This window comes from Sinocyclocheilus grahami, unplaced genomic scaffold (assembly GCF_001515645.1).
Source record: "Sinocyclocheilus grahami isolate Dianchi unplaced genomic scaffold, SAMN03320097.WGS_v1.1 scaffold553.1, whole genome shotgun sequence".
NCBI classification, from domain to species: domain Eukaryota; kingdom Metazoa; phylum Chordata; class Actinopteri; order Cypriniformes; family Cyprinidae; genus Sinocyclocheilus; species Sinocyclocheilus grahami.
This window is the reverse complement of record NW_015505732.1, coordinates 1151426-1162943: the sequence shown is the minus strand read 5'-3', so window position 1 is coordinate 1162943 and position 11518 is coordinate 1151426. Positions and strand designations below refer to the sequence as shown.

Sequence of the window (11518 nt, the reverse complement as noted above, 5' to 3'; positions counted from 1 at the left end):
TGTCACTTTTGAACAATTTAATGCATCCTTGCTAAATAAAAGTATAATTTTTTTTTTCTACAACAACAACAAAAAATTCTTACTGACCCCAAACTTTTGAATTGTAGTTTACATATTTGTCTTTGTTTTAATAATTGTAGGAATAATAAAATAAATGCGTTGCTGACATTGACATTGTCTAAAAAGAAAAGCTTCTGCCAGCATAACAGTTACAGCCACAGTAGAAGTGACCAAACTCAGGTTCTGTATTCAGCAATCCTAAAGTGTTTGTCCATGGGGCAAAAGAAAGTCGTCCACATCCATTCATTTAAGATTCATTACATGCATGGTCTTAGCACTTTGATCTTTCAAAAAGAGTTCACAATTAAAGTTGTCCGTGTGACTTTGCTATACTCCAAGTCTTCTGAAGAGTCTTCTGTGATAGCTTTGTGGACTGATAATCTTTCCTCCAGTAAGCCGTTAGTTGGTGAGTTGGATCAATCTAATTTGGGAACGAATCATTATTTTGTGCAATTTCTTTCCAATGAACCACTCAGACAAACTGGTCTACTGGTAGTTCTCAAGATCCAATTACAAACTAAAAGAAATGGCAACAGCAGTTTTAAATTGCTTTTCAAGAAGATATATTCATATTTCATTTTTCAAACATTGACTGAATATATACCTGCATTTAGTTGTTTGTCCTATAAACAGTGGTAACTTGCAATTTTATCTTGGAGAGATATTTCTACCCAATATATCACATAAAAATGTATTTTGTTTGGCATAAATCAATGTATTCATGTAAACTGTAAGTTTCAATTTGTTAACTTTACTTGAAAAAAAATTGCTAACTTATTGCCTCAGAAAAAAATGTAGCTAAGGTTACTTAGTATATTCAAGTTTTCATAAATTGGCTTTTGAGTAAGCTTGACTTGAATAAAACCAGAAAATGTAGATGTTACAATTTTTTTCAATGATAAAGGGGACATCGGATTTCAAAAAATGTTTTGACTTTTTTTTTTTTTAGCTTTTTTTTTTTGTATTTAGTTAGGTTTCTGGCGTGTCTGCCAGCTCAGAAAAGCTGAAAAGAAAACACGCAGCCAGTTTGTTATGGGGCTGAATCTGAAACGGTCATCCAGCGAGCTGTTTCAATATGCAGCTGGTTTCTATGTAGATAGCTAGCTCTTTGAATAAGACCGACTCTGAGCCATATATGGAGTCCAAGGCTGCAATTCACATGTCTTGTGTAGACGCCCCTCAGAAGAGAGGGGTGGGGCTAGCAGTAGCTCATTACCATTTAAAGAGACATGCACCGAAACAGGTCGCTGTGAACAGAGCTGTTTTTGACAAGGAAAAAAAGGGGGTTGTTTTACACGACCATTGAGGAATTTTAACCAAAGTGTGTTACAGACATTTCATGAAAGACTCGTACCAACTTGTGGAAAATGGGCATCCGACGTCCCCTTTAAGAATCTCTTGTTAAATGGGGCTCTGCTTGAAGTCTCGTAAGTTTGAATCTATGTCAGTTCTCCCTTCTTCTCTCTCTGCGTTCTCGTCCGCTGTCTGTTTGTGAGCTCGCTGTACCTCTGAACTGTTTGCTGATGCAGTAAGTCTGCATGGAGCTGGCAGCTTCCTCTACTGAATTATTCATTAGGGAGAAATCTGCCGAACCCCTCCCCCATCATCTTATTATAAACCTTCTGCATCTTCATCAACTCTTTCACTAGTATTCACTCTGCAGAGGTAAATTGCTGTTCACATGTGCTTGGCCCTACCCTCTATCTCTCTCTCTATCTATCTCTCTATCTATCTATCTATCTATCTATCTATCTATCTATCTATCTATCTATCTATCTATCTATCTATCTATCTATCTATCTATCTATCTATCTATCTATCTATCTATCTATCTATCTATCTATCTATCACATTGTTGATTTATTATAATGCATTTACAGAAAGCCTTAGAAGACATTTCTGAAGACCTGAAATGCAATGCAAAGTCGTATGGGCCACTTTTAATGATGCTTCTGGTGAGTTTGCATTCTATTTGAAGCTTCCAAGCTTTAGTATTCAACCATTTTAACTACTAGTGAAAGCAAGACCAGGACAATTATTTAAAAGGTCTCATTTTGTCTCCAACAACCGAACAAAAGTCATATAGAGTAAATAATGGCAGAATGCGCTTTTTTTTGGTGAAATAACCCTGAAGAACTGGAGTGATCGCAGCAGTTCTTAATTCCAGTAAAGTAGTGATGTAGGTAAGGTTTTGATTTATCAAATAGTTGATCCTGATTAATTAGACATTTGTAGTATGTACCATCACACCACCAAAATGCATGGTGCATAGTGACGTCTGGTTCATGAATAAATCATTCTTTTGAACTGGTTCTTTTTAGTGAATCAGATGAATCAGTTCACCAAATCAGACTGAAGCGTCTGAAACAGTTTGCGGCTCAAGCAGCACAGTAACTCTACAAGTTACTCAATTAAAACTCACTTTCAGACACCCGACAAGTCACTGCGACTGGAAATGAGCCAAAATACCGGCGTATATGATGCTGTGATGAATGAACTCATTTAGCGCTCCAGTTCTTCCAGCAGACACTGAACTGATGAAACAGTTCGACTCAGACAGAAAACTGATGAGCCGCTGATATGCACATGCGAGAACCGAGCACACGAATGAAGGGGCCAAATGAATGTTTTTATGGTTTCTCGTGGTTTATGTAAAAAGGTGAGCTGATGAAGGCTAGTTTATTCACTTTATTTGCTGTAGACATGCAAAACATCCATGTTGCACATCATAATTGGGTGCTTTAATAATACAATTGTGTATATGTGATGCCATTGTGTGATTACATAAATGAATCATTGGTGAATCGAATCATTGAAACGAACTGTAAATCAGAGTTCCCATATCCACACAGCAGGTGATTAGAGAACTTGGAGAAATGATTTCTGAAGTCTATGTTACAGTGTTAGTGGTATAGTTCAAAAGAGTCAGAGGGCTATTGGTATTGTTCTCAGCAGAACAGGTGTTGCTGACTCTGTTTCTCTTTTCCTAAATAGCTCTCATGATAGTCATTGTCCCCGTCTGGAGTCTAGACATAAAATACTTTTGTTTTGCTTTTCTTGTTTCTTTACAAAAAGTGCTGATTTGGAGTGGTTCAGATTTAGCTTTTTGTAGAACAGCAGGCACATTTGTATGAATGAAAAGGAAAGGATAAGACATTAGCTCATAACGATCATTAGCTCTGTGGGTTGTGCTTGCCTTTCATAAGGAAAGGGAACATAAAAATGAAAAAAAAAAAAAAAAAATAAACATAAAAGAAAAAAAGCAACCTGTATCCTATGATGTAATGCATAGCACTTGACTGAACTTGAGAAATATCAAAGCCCTACTTCACAACATTTTTACACTGTTAAATTAAAAAGGCAAAATTATAATTTTATTTATCTAGATGCTAACCAAATTACTGAATTAAATGTTAAAAAAGTGTTTCAGAATTCGGAGAAACTCATTTTGCAGTGTTTTCAATGAAGTGTTTTCTTCTCTCCCAACAGAGACAACTATACGTAAGACATTTGTTGAATTGAACACTGTTTGAACAGTCCGACATGTCAACTTCTGGCTCAACTAATGGTGTGAATTTGGGGTTATCGTCATTTTGAGATACTTCAACCTGCAGTTATTGCAGACTTCATAGCTTCCATGTTAACATCTGTGCTACAAATGACGATTACTTTTATTTAGAGCCGTTGAAGTAATTAAATATAGAAAATGCTCCTACTCTCACCTACCTTTTGTACCCTACAGATAATATTTGCATGAGAAGCTGCCACCGTCTTTTATTGCAGCACATCAGCTCTTCCTTCCTCACGTTCTGTTCTCTCGTTGACTGCGACTGTCCCTTGCTACAGTCTGCAGCATAAGAGAATTTAGATTTTTCGACTGACTTTCTGTTGAGAAACGTATTGTGTGTGAATGTGTTGCATTCCTAAACTTAACATCTACCTTACTAACTGTTAATAAGCCGCCAATTACACTCTAAAAAATGCTGGGTTAAATATAACCCAGCGCTGGGTTAAAAAGGGACAAACCCAGCTATTGGGTTGTTTTGACCCAGCGTTTGGGTTGTTTTGACCCAGCGTTTGGGTTGTTTTGACCCAGCGTTTGGGTTGTTTTGACCCAGCGTTTGGGTTGTTTTGACCCAGCTGTTGGGTTGTTTTGACACTCATTGTTTAGAGTGTAAAGTTGTAGTTAATAGTTAGTTAATAGTGATAACTGGTCCTAAAGTGTGACCACATTTATATTACATTTTTACAGCTTTATATAGATGTATTTTTGATCCATTACCTAAACAAAACCACTTCTCAACAATATAAAAAACAAAAAAAATATTTTTTTAGTCAATGCATGTTCAGAAAACTGCTGTGTCCCACAGCAAACAAAATAAATATATTACAAAGGCAAAGGCTGAACGATTTCTTAATTTATTCATATTCGATTCACTTTAAGATTTTAAGATTGCATTAAAATGATGTGATCCTTTGATTTGAGCCAATAATAAATGTGAGTGTTCACAAATACAATAGAATCTAAGTCTACACTCTAAAACATGCTGGGTTAAATACAACCCAGTGCTGGGTAAAATAGGAACAAACCCAGCAAGTGGGTTGTTTTGATCCAGCAGTTGGGTTACTACCCAGAAGGTTGGGTTAAACATTTAACCAAACCGCTGGGTCAAAACAGCCCAAACGCTGGGTATGTCCCTATTTACCCAGCACTGGGTTGTATTTAACCCAGCATTTTTTAGAGTGTAATAATTAATGGAATAACTAAGGATTAAATAAGGCTTCGTAATTTTGTACATCTGTAAAGTTGTTTATATGTAAAATATTTACCTTTTAGATGCTGTCAGTATTGTACATTTGCGTAATATATGTTAGATTTCAAAGCAAAAATCTTTATAATCATATCAAGCTTGCAAGACTATTATAGCGGATTCTCAGAGAATTTATTCCTTTTTACGAAATTTTTGTGGTAAAAATAAATGATCCAAGACCAACCTGAGAAACTGAAATGTGCTAAAGCTATCAATTTCCCCGCCGGTTTGTTTTTGTCTCTTTGTTCTTCTGCACTTTCCTCTCATTCTGCTTCACTTTTTCATGTTTGTCTGCCTTCTCTTGTCATGTGAACTGACTAATTCAAGCGTAGGCTCTTTTCATTCATGTGAAGCAATAGATGGGACTCTTTCCTCTTCCAGCTTTCTCTCTCTCTCTCTCTGTCGCTCTCTCTGTACCTGTCTCTCGTTCTCTCCCTTTACCTCAAGAGTGTGAAGATTTAATGGCTTCTTGTGTTTATGTCGTATGTCCTTTTAGGCCCACGTCGTTCATCGCTGGCTAATCGATCAGGACAATAGTGTGAGCTCTGAGCTGCCGGATGGCCAGGGAGTGTGGCACTGTGATGAAACAGTAAATATCTGCAACATATATCTAAAGTTTTATTCTCATATATATCTATATACATATACATATTGTATATGGACATTATCTTTCACTAGATATGCTTCTGTCATTGTTGTTAGTGTTTTTGGTGTATAGTGGTTCTAATTTCATCCACATTCTTTTCTTGTGAATTTGATTTTGGCACCATAAAGTTTTAATGTATAACATTCAGTTTAACTAAACTGTGGTTTTATTTGAGAGTTTCGTATTACTGTTTGGTGTTGGGCTGGCTTTTTTTTAAGTAGCGGTAGATGTGGTAGTGGTCCGGGCTGGACAAGTTTTTGTTGTTGTTGGTTTCTTTGTTTTTTTATTTGTTTCACCTGATCGTTTTATGAGATTTTTTGGTTGCGTTCAGATTTTGAGTTCCGTTTTTGTGATGTGTGTATTATTTTTGCGTTCATCAATGTACCCACAGTATAAAAGAGTCCACGGGCAAAAAAAAAAAAACTAAAATAATATTACCAACACATCACTTTAACATAACATAAACTGCATACACAGTATGGGTAGGATATAATAAGGCTGAAGTCAAACGAACCTATTTTACCTGTGGGTTCTTAAGTGTACTTTTCACATGTATTGATGTGTTACTCACAAACACTCGTTTGTATCCAGACACCTCTGCATGCACTGACGTGTGTTGATGTTTATACACTATCCACATCTGTCCATGTTGTGCCGTGAGAGCTGAATCTGAGTGGTGAGTGAGGTTCAGTTTTTTCATCTGTGTTTGTGCTGAATGTGTTTTTGTGTTGTGATAGTGCTCATTTCATAGTGTGTGTGTGTGTGGGTATTGTGTTGTGGATTTGATGTTTAGTGTAGTGTTAGTGTTTCTGTTTAAAGAATGCTTTTTTGACTATCTGTGACTCAGGTAAGTCAGATTTCCAAGTCATCTTCTTATAATAATTCTAAATCATGGTGGGATTTTTGTTTGCATTTTTTTTCCTACACCTCAGGTCAAATTCATTTCACGTCAAAGTAAACTCCAGTTATTTATTTCTTTATCTTTTTTAATTAATAAACAAGTCAAATACAGCAATTGTACACTTTGCCTCTTATTGAGCTCCTAATGGGACAAGGTGCTTTTGTGACTGAACGTGGTGTCAACACAAATGTTGCAAGGAAAGTCAAAAGCATCAAAATATGATTTTTCCTCCCATCTTAATATATATATATATATATTACGTCACCTTGTCCCCTCAAGGGCTCCATAGCCTCTAAATGCAGTGTTGGAAATACTATTAGAATTAGAATTAGTAATAGAAATTCTAAGTTCTACACATATTTATATGACTATATTCAAGTATTCTGGCTGATTCTGACAGGAAATGTGAATAATGTATAGTAAAAGTAGACTAGGATGTATATAAATTAATAATATTAATTAATTAATTTTATTTTATATATTTATTTATTTTATTATTATTCTTGTTTTGCAAAGACTTCCAAAAGTGTATTGAGGTATATTCGTTTTACCTCTCATTTTTCCGAGCTTAGAAGACAACTTACCACAAAGTGGCACATCTTACCCCACTCTCCTCTATATTAAAATCCCTAAATTATCTATCCAAACAAGCACAGTATGCAAAACAATATGACACATTTTTAGAGGCTGGAAGATGTCTACACTGGAAGTGAGCGAAACGATAGAAATACGCCAGTCCCATTATTATCAACAAAGGTGTTTACACTGCAAGTGACTTGATGTGATGCACCTGAGTAGTTGACATATAATATGTCTTTGGAATTTTTTTCTAAATCAACATCAAGACTATTGGATTAAATTCTGAACGTATGATGGGAAGTGTATATCTTCCTTATTTTGAGTTTTTTTCTACAATTCACATTTGACATGGAATTTTTAGAAGTTCAAATATTCCATGCAGTCTGTCAGTAAATATAATATTATAGAAGCTGCATATATAAAATATAAAATGAATAGGCATATACTGTTTAAAAAAGTTTTTAAGGAAATGGTTTTACGTTTCCGCCACTGAATAAAAAAATAAAACAAGGTGATTGCGACTTTTGTCACAACTTTTTTTTGCGAGTTAATATCTCACAATTCTGACTTTATATGGTGTAATTCTGGAAAAAAAAGTTGCAATTACCTTGTTTTATCTTTAATTCTGTGGCAGAAATGGGCTTTCATAAATTTTTCGTGAGCTTAAACTTCTCAAGATGGCGCCGCAGATGGCTGCCTCGGTGTGGAGCTCTCCAATGTTGCGCTGTTTTTTGTTAGTTTTTCCTGTTAGTTTTTTTGTTTTGTTTCTCAAACACAATCAGTTTTACCAGGGATGAACCGCTGAACATTCAGCAGAACACACCACCCAGTCTTCTACTGCTTTTCAATTATTCGGACGCTTTGCTGAACATTGTAGTTGGCGGAGCAGCAGCGTTGTTAAAGTGCTTTAAGACACGCAAGCATGGGAAGCTCCGTCTCGTCAAGCTCCGACAGCAGGATTCTCCGCTCTCTACCCAACGAAATGGACAAACTTCTCCTGCTCTCCCGAATAAATAAGGACATTTCAAACTCTGCTGCTCTGTTTCACGGAAACCAGTGTTGAAGAAAATGTGCTGTCCTGATCTAGAAGCGCTCTTCATCAACTGTAAGCCGCTCTACTCGCCGTGGGAGTTTTCCTCGTTCATTCTCGTAAGTGTTTACATTCCTCCGCAAGCGTGCGTGAGGTCTTCAGGAAGCAGAAGAGCAGAAAAGCACCAGGCCCAGACTGTTTTTCACCAGCCTGTCCAAAAACCTGTGCTGACCAGCTGGCCCACATATTTTTACAGATCTTCAACAGATCACTGGAGCTGTGCGAAGTCCCTGCCTGCTTCAAACACTCCACCATCATCCTCATCCCAAAGAAACCCAAAATCACAGGACTTAATGATTACAGACCTGTTGTAACATCTGTGGTCATTAAGTCATTTGAGAGACTGGTGTTGGCTTATCTGAAGGACATCACCGGACCCCCTGCAGTTTTCTTACCGAGCAAACAGGTCAGTGGATGATGCAGTCAACATGGGACTGCACTACATCCTGCAGCATCTAGACAAATCTGGGATTTATGTGAGGTTGTAATTATTTACAATAAATTATAGATTGTAATTATGTGATTCTCTTTGTGGACTTCAGTTCGGCCTTCAACACCATCATCCCAACACTCATCCAGACCAAACTAACCCAGCTCTCTCTTCCCAGCTCTATCTGTCAATGGATCACCAGCTTTCCACAGACTGAGGAAATTCATATCAAACAGCCACACCATCAGCACTTGCGCTCCTCAGGGATGTGTGCTCTCCCCACTGCTCTTCTTCCTGAACACCAACGCCTGCACCTCTACTGACCCCTCTGTCAAGCTCCTGAAGTTTGCAGGCGACACCATAGTCATCGGCCTCATCCAGGACGGTGACGAGTCTGCTTACAGACAAGAGGTTGAGCAGCTGGCTGTCTGGTGCAGTCACAACAACCTGGAGCTAAACACGCTCAAAACAGTGGAGATGATCATGGACTTCAGTAGAAACCCCCCTGCACTCCCCCCACTCACCATCATGAACACCACTGTGGCAGAGTGGAGTCATTCAGGTTCCTGGGCACCACCATCTCTCAGGACCTGAAGTGGGACAATCACACTGACTCCATTGTTAAGGTTGTACTTCCTTTGCCAGCTGAGGAAGTTCAACCTGCCCCAGGAGCTGCTCACACAGTTCTACTTATCCACCACTGAGTATGTCCTGTGTACATCAATAACTGTCTGGTTTGGCTCAGCTACAAAATCAGATATCAGAAGACTACAGAGAATGGTTCAGATTACTGAAAGAATTATTGGTGCTCCCCTGCTCACACTTCAAGGACTGTATGTATCCAGAGTGAGGAAAAGGGCTCAGAAAATCACTCTGGATCCCTCTCATCCAAGCCATCTCCTTGAACTTTTGCCATCTGGCCGGTGCTACAGAGCACCGAACACCAGGACAGCCAGACACAAAAAAAATCTCTTTCCCCAGGCAATCTACCTTATGAACAGTTAAATGCTCTCCCCATTGTGCAATAAAAAATATGTGCAAAACCACTTATATTTATTTGATTCCTCCTATCTTAGTCCATCCCTACATCTTTATCTCTGTACTATTCCATCTATAGCACATCTATACATAATTGTTTTGTTTATTTATATTTTAATTATATATATATATATATATATATTTATTATCTGTGTGCTGTTGTTGTCTCTGTGTACTGGAAGCTTCTGTCACCAAAACAAACTCTGTGTATGTGCAAACATACTTGGCAATAAAGCTCTTTCTGACTTCTGACTTTTGGATATTTAGCATAGGATGTGTCAACTTCTCAAAAGTGTTTCATGTCAAATTCCAGCTTGCAGTTAATAGACACAATTTTTGTTGCGCTGCAAATGAAGTATGAAATTAGCTGCATTTATTGAATGGGTTGATTACTATTAATTTCAGTTGTTTTACCTGTTACAAAGCCAGTTTCTGGCCTCCTTATTTTATCATCTAAATCATCATTTTCTAACCATATATGGTTCTAGCAATTATTCTATTGTGTGTAAAAATTCTACAGTAGTCCAAACAAGCAAACAAATAAATGTATTTATTTGAAATGAAAAGATATAGTAGGATACAAAGTTATTCACCCATTTTATTGGATGAATAACCTGGTCTCTGGTTAGTGAACACGGCTGAGGTGGTGTATGGCCTCCTAGGAGGTTTCATTGCGACAACGTTGGTCACTTCCAATGTAGACATGGTTTAAGTGTGTATAAAGATGAATCTGCCCTGTGTTTTCCTGTTTATGTGCTTCTTTGATCATATATGTTTCCCCCCCCTAATAACACAAGTATAAAAGGTAGATTTCTCAAATTCAGTGTTAAGTTTCATGTTCTCTGATACTTATGTACTGTGAGCATTGATTGAGTCATGTCACATTTATCAAGCAATGCCATGTTTTCTTGATCAGATTCCTCAAAAATGAATCTACTGTTTGTTTAGGTAAATGACCCTCAATGGATAATTACACTTCATTGAATGTGTGTTTCATACTGTGTGCGATGCAAGATGTATGGGCCAGTATGGAACGCTATGTTGAAATACGGCTGAAAGTGGTCATGGAAACAGGGCAAAGTGATAGATGGGGTTCTGTCCGATCCCTTGGATCGCTCTTTTGCCAAGATATCAAATAGACAAGTCAAAGTGTTAACTGATGTACCCTGCTAAAGTACTGCTTGGAAATGTACAGATCCCTCCAACAAGAGCTGAATTTACAAATTGAAATGACAAAAGCTGTGATTGAGTCCTCTTGTGAAACAGAAGTACACTTAATTTTAAACGTGTGTAATGTAATTAAATACATTTGTCATTACACATTTGTAATAATGAAGTTGCAGTTTGGTATATTTAAATACGGTATATATGAACTTTAAATCAAATCGAATAACACATTAGAGTTCGAATCAAGTAGTTTAGTACTTGTGCTTTAGTTTGTTAGTCAACACATCAAAATAAGTGTACAACAATCAAGTATGCAAAGTAAAATGAATACATAATGATTTAAAATGTACTTTGAAGTAAAACAATTTAATTTGACATGACATTACTTTGACACTACAAGTTCACATTAAATAGTCGTCGTCTAATGGTTAGAGAGTCGGACTTGTAACCCAAAGGTCACGGGTTTGAGTCTTGGTACCGGCAGGTATTGTGGGTGGGGGGAGTGAATGTACTCCATGGAAGTGAATGTCTTCCAACCTCAAGAGCAAAAACCCTGGCCGCCCCAGCAAAAATGGCTGCCTGCTGCTCCGGGTGTGTATTCACTACTCACTGCTGTGTGTGCGCACTTGGATGGGTTAAATGCAGAGCACAAATTATGGGACACCATACGTGGCTACACGCCACTTTCTTGTTCACAAGGGTCTAAACCAAAAGTCAAAAACCTCACATATTGCTGAATGATATGCTTTTGATATTTAAAAAATATTGAGCTCAACATTTCCCTCTAAAATGACTA

At 37.4% G+C, this 11518-nt stretch overlaps 1 protein-coding gene across 1 annotated transcript in view; it reads left to right on the top strand.

Annotated features, from left to right (window-relative positions):
* LOC107556016 (ankyrin-1-like) overlaps positions 1–11518 on the top strand; it is a 154781-nt gene that overhangs the window by 36365 nt on the left and 106898 nt on the right. Inside the window, exon 2 of the mRNA XM_016238982.1 lies at positions 5368–5460. Within this exon, the coding sequence (XP_016094468.1) occupies positions 5368–5460 (93 nt within the window). The remainder of the gene's footprint in view (positions 1–5367; positions 5461–11518) is intronic.